Genomic DNA, 15,854 nt, shown 5'->3' on the forward strand with positions numbered 1-15,854 from the left:
GTTAAATTGTACCTTAGTGATGAACTTTATTGTAATTTTTAAAACATTGGATGTAATTAAATATCCATTTAATCCATTTAAGCAGTTTAGAAAATGAATTGTGTATTTGAATTATATACGATAATTTTATATCTAAATATACATGTACTTACATCCTTTATATGCTTTCTTATGACACACTGTAGACTGAAATACAATCTTTGGAACAAATTTCTTAAGGGAAAAATAAGTCAATTAAGAAAAGTCCCTCCCTCCCCAAGGGCTTTGTCTCAAATTATTCTATCTGAATGTCAAGAACATAAAAGTCATTTAGTAAATTTGCCCCAGAGTCTTTGATCCAACTAAAATGTAAATAGTCATCTCACTTTCTTTGAAGATTGTTCTCAGTTCCATTGTTGGTGGAGAACATAGACCAGTCCTTTCTGGAGAAGGTCATATTTTGAGACTTCATGAATGATCTGTTAGAGACAAGCACTGTAGTAAAATGTGTCCTTCCCTCTTTGGAAACCAAATGTGGCACAATGTCAAGATGACCTACTTTGGTTTGTGTATACAGTTTTATTCTGTTTGTGGCCTTAGTTTCTGAGAGTAGCCAGTAGCACATTTTATACTTGTTTCTAGGTTAAACCAACACCTGTCGTGCTGCTCAAAAATTGGTTGAGAAATGTGTATTTTTTTTAAAAAATCAGGATTACAATTTTATAAAGATTTGTTTTATGATATGCTAGTTATTCGGAATACATAAGCTATCCAAATTCAGCCTTCTTCTCCATGTAGAAACAAATCATCTCTTTTTTTTTCACTTGGTGCCTAATGACTGGAAAATATAAAGATGTATCAGTTCATAAGCAGCCCATCAGAAAAAAAAATGGAGAGAAAAGAATCTTAGAGGTCAGGAACTCAATAGAAGGGATCTTTTCAAATAACCACCATTTATATTGCTCTTCTATAAAATGATTTAATCTCTCCAAAGAGGAGCATATTGTGTTAAAAGCATGAAATAGGTATTTTATGTTAACCAGATATCTAAATTAAAGCCTAGTATATGAAGAGAAGGGGAATACCAAAAAAGAGAAATAATTCCCATTTTCTCAGAAATGTATTTTGTGCAGGATAGCAGCATTTCCACATCTGTAGCAAGGATGCCAGAGGAAGTACACAAGGGTGATTCACAAATAAATGATTCACTCACAAAGTGCTATGAGCTCACAGGAGATGAACATAATCCTGTGGGCTGGAAAAGTTTCATGAAGGAGATGAAATCAAATTCAAGGGCTTTGAATAGACCAAATGCATCTCCTGTAGGAAATAAAAACAAACAAAAGCCATTGAGACATGAAATTTTATCATGGGATCCTAAGTTGGCTTCTTGGGTTGGACTGGAGAATTTATGTAAGCAAAGAGTGGAAGAGATGCTTGAAAAAGTAAATTGGGACTAGATTATGGAAGCTTTCCTGATTTATCATAAAGGAAAATATGCACGGTATTTAGAATATGCCATTATAAATACATTTATTTTAAAATTCAGATAATGAGTTCTAATGAAGCCTTTCCTTACGTGTGCCCAGGAAATGTTATTTTGGTGAATGGGGTTATTTCCCAAGGGGAAGAATGCTCAAGCTTTTAAGATTTTGGAAAAAGCGGTTTGCTGATTATGAGGCGTGTAGATGCAGTTTGAGCAGAGAGCCTGCTGGGGCAGTGCTTATTGGCATATTATGCATCACTTTTAATTCTTGTTTGTTTTTCCCCACAGGTGCTTGTGTCTATCAGGGTTCCTTGTTGGCGGTAGGTCATTCTTAATATATTTGGTTTTTTTCTTTTGAGTGTGAAATGCTTGATGGAGGTTACTGAGTGAGTGAGGTGATTCCTATCATTGTCAAATATGTTTACTTTTGTTCACAGTTTGAAGGTTATCCCTCATCCTGCACAATCAGACTTTATTACTCAATGCCTTTTCTAGAGTGAATTAGTTCCATTCAGATACTCAGGTGCTGGAAGAGAAGTTCAGATATGCAACACACAGTTTGCATTCTGTGGCTGTCCTTTGTGTTCTCTTCACAGAGAAAAATTAGATCCCATCCTCTTGTCAGATATAAACTAGGGCACAATTTGTTTATATTCCTGTTGCATTTGCTTCCTCCTTTGATCCCCTCTCCAAGAAAGTACTATTATTAAATTCAGTAGAATAAGGAAGGTTCCTGATTAGAAATGAACATTTTGGTAAACGACAAACAAATTAACATTTTATCTCTGACCCTTTGCCATAAAGGGTAGAATGGATTTTGAATTTAATGTCTGAATGACTTGGGGGAAAAGCAGATGCAAGTATCATGCATTTCTTTTCATTAATAATGGACTATGGTGCAGAACAGTGTGTTAAAGCCTTATTGAAAAGACTGTCTACACTCCATCAACTCTAATAAATGGTGTGACAAGTCGTTCTTCACCACTTTTTATTTTGGTGTAATAAATGCTATAATAAAACAGAACTGAGATGGTTGGAAAGAGTTTTCTCATTTACATCATAACCTGCTATTGACATCTGTGATATTAATAAGTCATCTTGGATTATCCTTGTAGTAGAAATAGATGAGGAACATCTAAAGTGTCCCAGAGTCCAGATAATCATAGATACAGTAATATTCTTAAATCTGATCGTTTTATATTATAGTTATTGCTCTGAAGATTTATGCATTTTTTTCCTTCTTGATATTTTTCTATTTAAGAGCCAGGAAAAGGCCTGATTTTCCTTCTTTTTCTCATTCCATGCCGTTAAAAACAGACTTTTCATTTTGTTTATTCTTTATATATTTTAGAATAATATCAAAATCAAAGTGCTCTAAAGTACATTATCAGTTTGGGGGAGTAATGGTAGATATTATAGACAAGTAAGTCATCTTTATTCATACAAAGATAATTGCTCATTGTTTGTTTATCTAGTTTTTTTTTTTTTTTTTTTTGATGTGCTGCTGGGGATTGAACTCAGTGGCTCAAACATGCTAGGCAAGTGCTCTACCACTGATCCACAACCCCAGGCCCAATAATTGCTTATTGTATAGCATGCTTTATAATTTTTTCATATATTTTCATAGTTAGTGATTCATCTGATACTTACCATAGACTGATAAAATAGTCAGGCCACATATTATTTTATACCCTCCTGCTTTTTAATGGAGAACTTAGGATAAGAAAGAGATGAAGAGATTTGCTAAAGGTCATTGACTGTGAAGGGGTACATCAGAATAAGACAATTTATCTACTGTTTTATCTCTATCTGAAGCAAAGTAGCCAGATTATTCTCTACACTTTGCTATGGGTTTTTGTGTATTTGAGTATGAAAACATCAAGTGATTGGAGACATCAGTTTGGTTGAGTTAAAAATAGAGACTGTTTAGACAACTTGCATTTATCAGGTGACCTTGCTGCCGTCTCTACCATGCCCTGGCTGATCCTAGGGCTCAGGGCTGCTCATGCCTTGCAGGGTAAGCTCTTCAGAACCAGTGTACTTCTGAGCCCTCCAGGCGACTTCTTTGCTTACCAGGAGTCTTTGTTCCTAACCCTCCTCAAGTCTGAGGTACCTAGTGTTGTACTTACGCAATTCAGTCAGATAATACATTGATTACAACAACATTTATTATTATTGAAGACTTATTTATGGAATGACAACTATGGCCCTGTTATTTTAGGACTGGAGTACATCTGCAAACAGGCAACATTCCCTGCCCTCCTGAGCTTGGAGGTGAATTCTAATTCTAATGGGTGAAATGTATAGAACGTCAGATACATACGTATGCTAGAAAAAAACAACATTGAGGTTGGAGGCCAGGGTGGCTACTTTAATTAGGATAATGGAGAAGGCTTCACTGAGAAGGTGACATATGAACAAAGAAATAGACAGAAGGAATTCTAAGAGCTCACCCTGTGGATATCCAGAGGAAGAAAATTTGGAGAGGGGGAACAGCAAGCCAGTGGGAAGCAAGAGCTCCCTTGGCCACGTGAGGAATCGAACTGGAGGTCACCTAGCTGGAGTGGATTGACTGAGGAGATGGGTGGCAGGAGGGGAGGCAGAGGGAACGGAACGGCAGGGGTCACAGAGTGTGGAGCCATGGATGGAATTTAGCATGTCCTTTCAGTAAGATGGCTGAGTCATTGGACACTCTAGAGAAGAGGGATGACAAAGTCTGACTTATTGTTTAATTAAACTGCTGAAATGGGAATATAAAAAGAAATAGCATTCTTGTTTCTAGGGAAACTGTGTTGAATACTTAAAAAAGACTCCATAGAGGTGAGTCACTAAAAATTGCTGTCAAATTAAGTGTGGGAGAAACAGCTATAAAAGATGAGGAAAAACTTGAAAATCGAAAGAGATTCTGCTTATGGGTTTATCTGTAATCATTTAAAATTCTTTCTATTTTAAGGACATTGAGATTGGAAATGGGGCTGGGGGATGTAGTTTAATGATAGAATATTTGTCTGGCATGCCTGAGGCTCTGAATCTCTAGCACTAGGTGGGTGGGGGGAGAGAAAGAAAGAAAGAGGGAAAGAAAGAGAGAAAGAAAGAAAGAAGAAATAGGACATTGTACATGATGGATTGTGAGCATAGTTAATTGTCTGCATAACCCATCCCTGCTCTCTCCCCGTGTCCTAGTGTTGAAAAGAGAGGCATTGAGCCTACATCAGTGAAATTGGATAATGAACGTACATTTATATATTTTGAATTAAAATAAAGAGCTTGAGAACATTACACCATTGCTATTTTAGGATTTCATGATTAAACATCCCTCTGGGTGAGAGGGCTTCTATTATAAATGGCATCACGCTCAAGAGATGGCTCTGAGCACAGTGTGAGGTTTGTGTCTCAAACCTTGTAATTCTACCCATGTGCTCATCATTTTAGAGCTGGAAGTAACTTCAGAAAGTATGTAGTCCCAGGTCCCCATTGAGAGGAAACTGGATGAGGAAACTGGGGGTAGGGATGGGAAGTTCTTGAGGTTCATTTCATTGATCTGCTTGGAAATGTCACTCCTCGGCTTTACCCACAATTCCATAAAATATATTGAGCAGATGAGAAATGGATTTAAGGGCTTATTGTTAGTTTTTTAACTCCGCATCTGTCCTATGAGAATTCCTCTCACTGATGCTTTTTAGTCTTACCACTTGTTGCTTAGGAAACTATCAGATACAGTGGAACATATCTGGTGGTCTGATGACTTGGTTTGAATTCTTCCTCTGATGGAAGCTAGCTCTGTGACCTGGGGCATACTAAGTGAAATGGGGTCCATTAGAGCCTCTCCTGAAGGATTTTCATAGAATAAATAGGATAATATGGGGAAGACACCCCTGTGCAATGCCTGGAATATTTTTTTTTTTTTTTGCTATAATGAAATTCCTTTCTACCAACCGTTAAGAACAAGTGACAGGGACAGTGATTAAGCCCCTACTAGCATTTCATACTCTCAACAATACCAGGAAGTAGGTATTGTCTTTACAGGTAAGAGAGGGAATGCTCAGAAAGTATAAGTCACATTGTCCAACATTACAGAACTAGTAAATGCTAGAGGAAGAGAGGGTTCAAACCTGGTTCTGACTCTAAAACCATTTCCTCAAGCATTCTGTTTCTCACCACCAAGCCAGTCTGCTTGTTGTCTTTGTACACAACTAGCTTATTTTACCTTCAAGTCTTGTATGCTCATCCCCTCCCCTGCAGCACCTGCCATGCAGTTGTCTCTGCCAGTCTCTGTCCCTGACCTCCTGCGAAAGCCAGCTGTCCCTGGCTAACCCCTTCCCACTGAACCAAGGCTTTCCAGCACTAGTGTGCAACTACTAAATTCACTACAGGATGCAAGAAGCATTTAGAGGATCATTGGATCTTAAATATGTAATGCTGTATGCAGTATATTATATACATGTGTATCTATATATGTTTATGAGTGTATGTGTGTGTGTGTCTTTCAACATGTTGTGTTTTCCAACTTTTGGCAGCTTTCTGGATTTGCAGTGACATTCTGGGACAATTTGGTCCTGAGCCACATGTAGCTATGTACTGACTTCAGCTGTTTCTCTTCTGCTTTCTTTAACACGTTCTTCTCTACCTTTCTCTTCTTTGTATTTGTCAGGTCAGAAATTTCCAGAAGGGACACTGAGTACCATGAGAAACACTGAATAATCTATTTTGAATATGTTTCTTACCCTACAATACTCATTCACTTTTTTGACTTACAGAGTTTCTCTAAAGTCAGTCCTGTGGAAGAAAGTGTGACCATCTTGGATTAGGAATCCATTAGAGGGAAACAGTTATGATGCCTAACTGTGTTAGGGATTTCCATTGTGAGGAGGAAAACAAATTTTTATTTCAAAATTTTCATATATTTTCTGTTCTTTGCCAATTATATCAAATACAAAGAATTTAGCAGTCCTTTTGCTTTGCCTCACCACAAATGAACACTTCTTTATTAAATTCTTCCTGAGGATGGGTGGGCTAACTCTTCACCCCAACTTTTTCCATCTGTAAAATGGAGATGAAACGTTTGTTCACAGAACTATTAGGAGGTTGAAGGACATCAACAAGAAGTATTTAGCCTGGTGCTTAATAAAGGTTAGAAGCTTTTGGTGTTATAAAGCAGTTACAATTGGCAAAGGGGAACAAAACTGCTCTCCTTCCCTAGATCAAAAGTGCTAAGTGTTGGGATTTTCCTACTTGAGATACTTCTGCCAACACAAGCTGACAAAGGAAATCAGGAAGCAATAACTTTTAACAAAATTGAAAAAAAGTTTTTCAAGGAAAATAAAAATGTGGAGTGTTTTCTATACATAATACAGTAGAAAGATCTAAGTGTTAGAGTTTGAATCTTGGTGCTGTGACATACTTGCTGTGTGGCCTCAGATAAGATATTTTATACAGTTGAAACTCAGTTTCATCATTTGAATAATGGGGGATCCTATTCCTAAGGGTTCCTGAAGACTGAGAGCATGTTTGTAGAAAAACCCAGAACTAAACCTGGCAGGAACTTGTACTCACTGCATCTAGGCAGCAACAAGATGTTGGAGTGGAAATGATTGAGTGTCAAAGGTCAGGGTGCCTGGGTTCTTGTCCTGGCTCTGTAATTACCACCTATGTAGCATGGAATAAGACACATGAATGAACTAGGCTTTCTGTTTCTATTTGTACATTAAGAAAGTTAGATTAGGGGCTGGGATTGTGGCTCAGTGGTAGAAAGTTCGCCTAACATGTGTGAAGCACTGAATTCAATCCTCAGCACCACATAAGAAAATAAATAAAGGTATGGTGTCCATCTACAACTAAAAAATAAATGTTAAATAAAAAAAAAGAAAGTTAGATTAGATCCTAGTGCAAGGTCCCTCAGCACAGTGTTGGCCAGAATGGAAAGGTTCCACAGCCAAGCTGCTCAGTATGGCAGCGGGGGAGTCACCTGTGGTTGTTGAGTATACCTGCAATGTGACACTGAGGAACTGAGATTTAAGCTTTGTTTAGTTTCAATTCTGGTTTATTTTTGAATAGCTGTCCATGGCTAGTGTCTACCTTATTGGAAAGTGCAGCTTTAGAGATTTCAGATTCTTACTGTACTCCAGTGTTTAAACTTGAATTACAACATTGCAAATTGTTGTCACTCTGAAAATCTACTGTAGTGTCTTCAGCGATTTCGAGAAAGTTAGCAAGAAATTTGTTGTAGTTTCTCCATGTTTGTTTGCATATGTAATTTTGAGATGATCTTAATTACAGCCTTACTCTGCCCATATTGTTCAGTGTGTATTTTTTTTAATAAAAGAAAAGATAAAATTAGAGGTAAGCCATTACCTACAGCCTAATCTTACATATTTCATTAAACTTTTTTTTTTCAATTTTGTTGTGTTTTGTTAAAATGTAGTGTATGTGCAGGAGTGTTGTCCATTGTTTATATTGTAGCAAAGAATTGAGCAGCTCTGATCTGATCTGTAGGCCTTGTTTATTAGGGCCAAGGAGAACTGGGGAAGACAATTCTTCAGTGCTGGAATCTTAAAAAATTGGTGTGCTATAGCTTTACTTTTTTATTTGAAACTGTTAACACAAACCATAGCCCTGTAAAAATGAAAATATCTTCAAATTTCATTTTTTTTTCTGGTATTCATCAGCGTGCTCAAAGGATTTTTATGGAAGAACAATGAAAAAAGTTTGGAAACTTTCCCTATAAAGTTCTCAAAGTCCTTCTAAACACTTAGTGAATCTTGCTCAGTGGCTGCTAGTGAAGCATTCCAGACTTTCAGCACTTGGGTTACTACTTGGCTACCTGTGGATGTACTCAGGTGGGAGTCAATACAGTCCTTAATTCCTTTATTTCCCTTAAGAGTATTGGGTAGTTTCCCAATACCTGTTGGTTGACTGTAGGTTGCCACTGGTTTTTTAAATGCCTTAAAAAATTGGCCTTTGGATCTTCCTCATTTATTTTTAATCTTTTTTTAAGTTAAAACTTTTTTTTGTTGTTGTTCAGTATTGGGAATTGAACCCAGGAGTGCTTTACAACTAAACTAAATCCCCAGTCCTTTATATTTTGAGACAGGGTCATGTTAAGTTGCTGAGGCTGACCTCAAACTTGCTATCATCTTGCCTCAGCCTCCTGATTCTTTGGGATTACAGGCATGAGCCACTGTGCTCTGCTCTTCATTTATTATTATTATTATTATTATTATTATTATTATTATTATTATTATTATTTTGATACCAGGGATTGAACCCAGGGATGCTTAACTACTGAGCCACATCCCTAATCCTTTTTTTAATATTTTATTAGAGACAGGATCTTGCTGAGTTGCTTAGGGCCTTGCTAAGTTGCTGAGGCTGAGTTTGAACTCATGATCCTCCTGCCTCAGCCTCCAGAGTTGCTGGGATTATAGGCATGTGCCTCTGCGCTCAGCTCTCTTCATTTATTTTTAAATACTGCATAATATACTTTTAAGTGGGAAGGCCATCCTTCATTAAACTGTATGTAGTTTAAGGTAAAAATTTATATATATATATATATATTTTTGTAACAAATAATTCCCACGCTAGATGATGAAATGAATTTAGAGAGGTAGTGAGCTAATTAGGAGTGTTCAAGTTGGGACTAGACTGACAAAATCAGGAATGAGATAATGGTGGCTTGGTCTAGATGATTTCCGAGGGTTGGTCTAATCTGGGTTAGATCTATGTGCTTCTGCCTAAGGAAGCCCTTCTAGGGTAACAAAAAATCTCCCCACTTGAGTGTGCATTTTATTTAAGGGAGCAGTTTTGTACCCTTGGGTGCCAGGTAGTGAGGAATTGTGATTCTTTTCCTTTTTGGGGTTTTAAAAGTTGTCCATCACAATTATATGTGTAGTTTACTATTTGGAAATTTATATCTTCTGGGAATAATTGTGTGAGGGGAATAATATAGGAGGCTTTATAATTTTATTGATGAATAATCCATATGCACTTTCATTCTTATTCATATTCTTGTGGTAGGAACAGATGTTTTAAGTTAACAAACACATTTCTTGTTCTTTGTTTTGAATTTAGAAGATGCAGCTGAGTTTGGCAGCCATATTTATTTGCTTAGATTATGCTATGTGTGATCATATATCTCAATTTTCTGGTAGGCCACTCATCCTCCCACATTTATTTTTTTTTCTTTTAAAGTTTGTGCCGTTTTTGCTCTCAATTGTCTTCTGACCTAGTACCTCATTTTGTGTTTTCCCATTTCTCTGTGTATAACTAAGAATAAATATGCACATGTTTATTTTATACATGGTATGTTTTATAGAAAATGTACATAAATGCATAATACATTTTCTATAAAATATATGCATATATATATATATCTCCCTTAAAATAGACCTGTCACTCATTTATGACAACTTACAGTATTATCTTATTAAAGTTTACTTACTTTTTCAAGTCCTTTGCTTGCTAAGGGAAAGATAGTGTATAAATATCAAATGACAATTGAGTTAACCCAGCATATGTTTTCTTGGAATTTGAATTATAAATGTCTAAGGAAAAGTTGGCTTTGAAAATTTCATATGGATGGCATTTTGTTTCTGTCACAGTAGGGGACATTTAAATATAAAATTGGCACAAAATAGCTTTAAAAAAATCACTGTGCAGTTTTGTGTAAAATAAGCACTTAGCTTCTGAGGTCCCAGCTAAGTTCTTTCAGCAATGATTTTTTAGGTTTCCAGCATTTATAAACTAAATAAAAGAAGGAGGAAAGGAAAAGCTCACATAGTAAGAAATGGCTTATTGTTAGTCACCAGGAGGCCCTTGAGTTTGGGCCATGACCTGTGAGTGCTTTCCTGACAGCTCCCGAGATTGGTTATTTATTAAATTTATGTCATTCCTTTCCTCCAAAGGGAAATTGGGTAGGCGGGGAGGGAGGGGACAGTGTCTGCATTGGAGAGCAGATTTCATTGTTCTTTGTACCTTACATTCTTGAAATAAATGGTTTTGTTATAGTGAGCAGGGGAGAATTATTAACAGAAATGGATACTCTTTGATACACTTCCTATATTGACTTTCCCTGGAGGGAACTTGGTGTAAGAATGAGAAATCAGGAGCAGAAGGTTCCTGAAATTAGTGGCTAAGACACCTCTCCATCTCCTATTTGCTATATAAGTGTAGGTTGCAGTAATAATCGAACTGGATTCCAAAGACATCAAGTAACTTTCAGGTTGTGGACCCTGTGATTGGAACTGTGGTGAATACCAAGATTAGTGAGATTTGAGCTGGATCCCTGGGATACTAGCAGCAGACTCCAGACTGCCTATCCAACAATCCCTTTCCCCTTTTCTCTGCTGGAAGAGCCCTGATTTTTTAATTCAGTGCTCTGCCCCTTCCTTACATGGCTTGTATAAATCCTAGTTTAAAACTCCATATGTGAATATGTGACTTAGTTGTGGCCAATGAGATGTGTGTGTTAAGTTTGAGAAGATTGTTGGATGTTTGAAAGGAGCCCCATAAGTAACACCTCCCTTTCACCAGTTATGAACAAGATGAGAAATAAAACAGGGAATAAGTATAGAAGTCAAAATATTACCCCTTTAATTTTTAACCAATGAAGCTAAGTTGGGGGATATAGATTTAGTTGTCTTTAGAGAATTGAGATGCTGATTCTCAGTCTCAGAATTGGGCAGACTTGGACATTCACAGACAGCTTTGATGAATTGGTTTTCCCAGATAGAAGGGCTGTGCAGATAAGAAATACCCTTAGGAGAAGCAGAGGAAAACTTACAGTTTTGGATGATAGCTATGCTTCATAGAAGAGGAAGGAAGACAAACTATGTTAGACTTATCTAAGTTAAACTTACCAGTTAGATAAATCATGCCACCTTCCTAGGGATAGGAAAGAGCCTGGAGTTATATGTTGATATCCCTTCACAAAAAAAGAAACATCATAGTGGGGGAAAAAGAATTATCCATTAACATGAGATTTTGAAGCTTAGTGTTTGAACATTGACCCAAGAAGAGGTGATCTCCTGGAGTTCCTGCAGCCATTTTGCAACCATTAGAATATCCAACCATCATACAGAAATTGCTGGAGGAGAAAGATGGAAGAGTTTGATTCCTTGAGGAATTGGGATTATCTACTGACAACTAGCACAGGAACTGACCTTCCAGGGAATTTTTGTATGAGCTTATAAATGCTCTCTGTTTAAACCAATATAAGTTGGATTTTGTTTCTCAGTCAAACCAATACCTCATAGTTAGTTAATGAAGTCTGCCCATAGCACTTTGGGATAAGTCAGTAAACAGAAGTATAACATCAGGGTAAAGGGTGGGAGCTGTCAGTTCTTGGGTTTAAGTTGAGCTCTTCACTATTGTTTGACCTCAGACAAATTACCTCATCTTTTGAATGCAGATACTAGTTGCACCTATGGTACAGAGCGGTCGCAGAGATAAATAAAATAATAAGTGAAAGTACCTGGGAGGTAGTAAGCACATGCTTCAGTCATTGAGAATTCGCTATTGAGAACACTATATTCAGGAGGAAACCACTTTTGATCTTGGCCTTGAAATATGAGCCACTTCAGATTTGGGAGAAATGAGGAGAAGGCTCTTAAGAAAGAGGATCATTACGAGTACAAACCTAAGTGACAAAGGGAGTCCAGTTTGATTGAAGTGTAAGAAGTGATGAGATAAAATACTGAGAAGAGATTTTTAAAACTCTAGCTCATTGAAGGCTTGGAATAAGGTGTTTGAATTACATACATCCAGTAGGCAGAGGGGCACCTTTGAAATGGAAATAATTTGCTCTTGAATTCTGACTCTGTCCTGTAGACTGATGAGTAGACTGTTGGAGATGTGACATCACAGCACTGCCCTCTGCTGTGCTCCTTCCTCTTCTCATTTCCGCCAGGTCCAGATGTAGTTACTCTGTAGAGCTTTGAGAGGGGTAGCTGGTTCAGTGTGACTGATGGGCACTTTGAAAAAGAGAGGTCATTTCACTCATGTACTCCAACAGTGAGTCAGTATTGCTGAATTTATGATCAGTTCAGCAAAAGCAGGTTCTTCTGGCACTATGTCAGGTGGAACTCCCTACTAAGCAGCTGTGCCCATGATGTCCATCGCAATGCCCCTCCCCCAGCTGATAGTATAATTGTATAATCATTTTGCTTCCTCTTTAATCTAGTTGAAATTTCTTATTCTCCTTCACAATCCGCAAAGACTAAATTATGTCCGGGCAGTATTAAGATAAACATCAAAACATAAATTGCAGAATACCATCTCAATTTTTGAGTTTGCTTTTTGTTTTTCGAAGTGAATATGGCCATATTGTCTTATTATATTAAAAGTATTAGCCTTGTGCAATGGTGCTCACCTGTAATCACAGCAACTTGGCAGCCTGAGGAAAGAGGATTGAAAGTTCAAAGCCAGCCTCAGCAACTTAGCAAGGCTCTAAGAAACTTAGGGAGACCCTGTCTCAAAATAAAAAGTAAAAAACTGGGGATGTGGCACAATGGTTATGTTCCCCTGGGTTCAATCCCTGATACAAAAAAAAAAAGGCTATGTAAAGGAAACCAGACAAAAATAAAATATAAAAAGAATTTTAATCCCATAATTCTGTAAACAAAATTATTATTAACTATTAAATGAATTTATTACAGAACTTTTTCTATGGATATGTGTGTTCTTGTTGTGTTGTGTGTGTATGTGTATACAGATGTGCTATGTATATTTAAGAAAAGCAGGCCTCATAATATGCATATTATTTGGCTGCCTGTTTTTAAACTCAATACTGTATAATGGGTGTCTTTCTGTGTCAGTACACATGGATCTATATCATTGCCCATCATGGATGGACTGTAAGTTATTTACCTAGTTCTGTCGATTGGTAGTCATTAATCCAATATTTGGGGAACACCACAGTGAATGTTCTTGTAATCTTGGAATGTTCTTTCCAATTATTTTTTTTTAATGTACATTCCTTAGAAGTACAACTTTTGAGACACATGGTATGTATTTTTAAAAAACATTTGTGTACACATTTAATACATAATCCTAAATTCCCCTTCAGGGAATTCATGACAATTCACATTTTCATTAGTTGGTTTGTTCTCTGATGAAAGGATAAAACCAATATTGGATTTTAGAATAATTGATTTTTAAATAGAAGATGGCATTAACAAGTTGAAATATATTTTGAAAGCTACCTAGTAGTTATAAAGCTAAAAAAAGACTAATAGAATACAGGTGTTCAAAGATTTAGTGTTATAGGGCTGGGATGTAGCTCAGTGGCATAGTGTTTGTTTTGCATTCTCAAAGCCCTGTGTTCGACTTCCAGTTCCAAAAAAGACCAAAAAAGACCAAAAAAAGAAAAAAAAAAGAAAAAAAAAAGGCCTATGTCTGTAAACTCAGCAACTTGGGAGAGGAGGCAAGAGGACTGAAAGTTCAAGGCCAACCTCAGCAATTTAGTGAGACCCTAAGCTGCTTAACAAAACCTTGTCTCAAAATAAAAATAAAAAGGGCTGGGGATGTGGTTCAGTTGTAAAGCACACCTGGATCCAATACCTGCTACACTGCCCTGACCCCCAAAGTCAGTACTTAAAAAAGATTTTATGCAAATATTTAAGAATACCACCAAACTTTAGGAACTAAATTGACTGACAACATAGACTTCACCAAAGGGAAAATATATGAAGCAAGTAAATATATCAAGAAGACTCATTGTTGTCAAATGACCAAGTAAAAAATAAACCTATACTGGGATGTGACCTTTCATCTATTAGAAAAAAACTCATTCTCCCTCTGCTTTCTGATCATCATGTGAGCCTCTTTCCTCTGCCACACTCTCCTTCTGTGATGTTCGGTTCAGCCTCACCTTGAGCCACAAGGAATGGAGCTGGCTGTCTATGGACTGAGACCTTTGAAACCACTGTAACACAATCTGATTGCGGTATTCAAGTGGTGAGGAGAAAGATGAGGTCTATCTTAATCTGGTGCTTGATTCTGTTCTGGGAACAGTGTACAGAGTTGCCAGACACTATAGTAGAGCCAAACAGATGATCCTTATGATCTACATCAAGTTGTATATGTATCAACTGTTCAGAAGTTTAGCCTACATCCATTCCTTTGGATTCTACCACTGGGATCTAAAATCACACAGCCTCTTGTTGGATCCTGATATAGCTATCTTAAAACTCTGTGACTTTGGAAGTGCAAAGCTGCTGGTACGAGGAGAACCCAGTGTTTCGTTCTTGGTACTGTTGGACACCAGAGTCGATCTTTGGAGCCACTGATTATACCTCTAGTATACAGTGCATGGTCTGCAGGCTGTGTGTTGGCTGAACTATTGCTAGGACAATCAATATTTCCAGGGCACAGTGTTATGGATCAGTTAGTAGAAATAATCAAAATCAAGTTAATGGAAATTTAATCTATTTAGAATAAAATGTAGTCATTTAAGGTATGTAACTTAACTAACACCCAGGTCATAACATTTTCAGACAAAATAATCCTAAAATTCATGTGGAATCACAGAAGATCCCCCTCCCCAATAGCCTAAGCAGTCTTGAACAAAAAAAAAAAAAGAAGAAGAAGCTGGAGGCATCACAGTACCTGATCCAAAACATACTACAAAGCTCTAATAATCAGAGTCGTATGGTACTAGCATAAAAATGGACACATAGACTATTGGAACAGAAGAAAGAACCCAGAAATAAATCCACACATCTATGACCAAATTATCTTTGACAAAGTCACCAAAAAACATATTGGCAAAGGACAATCTCTTTAATAAATGATATTGAGAAAAATAGATACCCATATGCAGAAGAAGGAACTATACCCCTGTCTCTCACCATGTAAAAAAAAAAAAAGCCAACTCAATAGAAATCAAAGACCTAAGTGTAAGACATGAAGCTACTGGAGGAAAACATAAGAGAAACACTTTAAGACATCCATATTGGCAATGTTTTTTTTTTTTTTTTTGTATCCCCCAAAGCTCAGGCAACAGAAACAAAAATAGATAAAAGGTACTATATCAAACTAAGAAGTTTCTGCACAGCAAAGGAAACAATAGAATGAAGACAAATTGCAGAATGGGAGAGAGTATTTGCAGGCTGTTTATCCAACAATAGATTAATGTCCAGAATACATAGGAAACAAACAATAGCCAAAAATGTCTGATTTTTAAAATTGGCAAATGAGCTGAATAAAAATTTCTCAAAAGAGGACATGCAAATGGCCAACATTTTATGAACATATGATCAACATCACTAATCATGTGGAAATGGTAATCAAAATCAAAATGAAATACCATGTCACAGCCAGTTAGAATGTGTGTATTCAAAACGACAAAAAAGAAAAAAAAACATGCTGGCAAAGGATGCAAAGAAAGAAGAAT

At 36.9% G+C, this 15,854-nt stretch overlaps 1 protein-coding gene across 1 annotated transcript in view; it reads left to right on the forward strand.

The window, feature by feature from the left end:
• The window catches only part of Fras1 (Fraser extracellular matrix complex subunit 1), a 424,900-nt gene that overhangs the window by 5,930 nt on the left and 403,116 nt on the right, over positions 1–15,854 (forward strand). The window contains exon 2 of the mRNA XM_076864881.2: positions 1,754–1,785. Within this exon, the coding sequence (XP_076720996.2) occupies positions 1,754–1,785 (32 nt within the window). The remainder of the gene's footprint in view (positions 1–1,753; positions 1,786–15,854) is intronic.

Source organism: Callospermophilus lateralis, chromosome 8, assembly GCF_048772815.1.
Source record: "Callospermophilus lateralis isolate mCalLat2 chromosome 8, mCalLat2.hap1, whole genome shotgun sequence".
Taxonomy (NCBI): Eukaryota; Metazoa; Chordata; class Mammalia; order Rodentia; family Sciuridae; genus Callospermophilus; species Callospermophilus lateralis.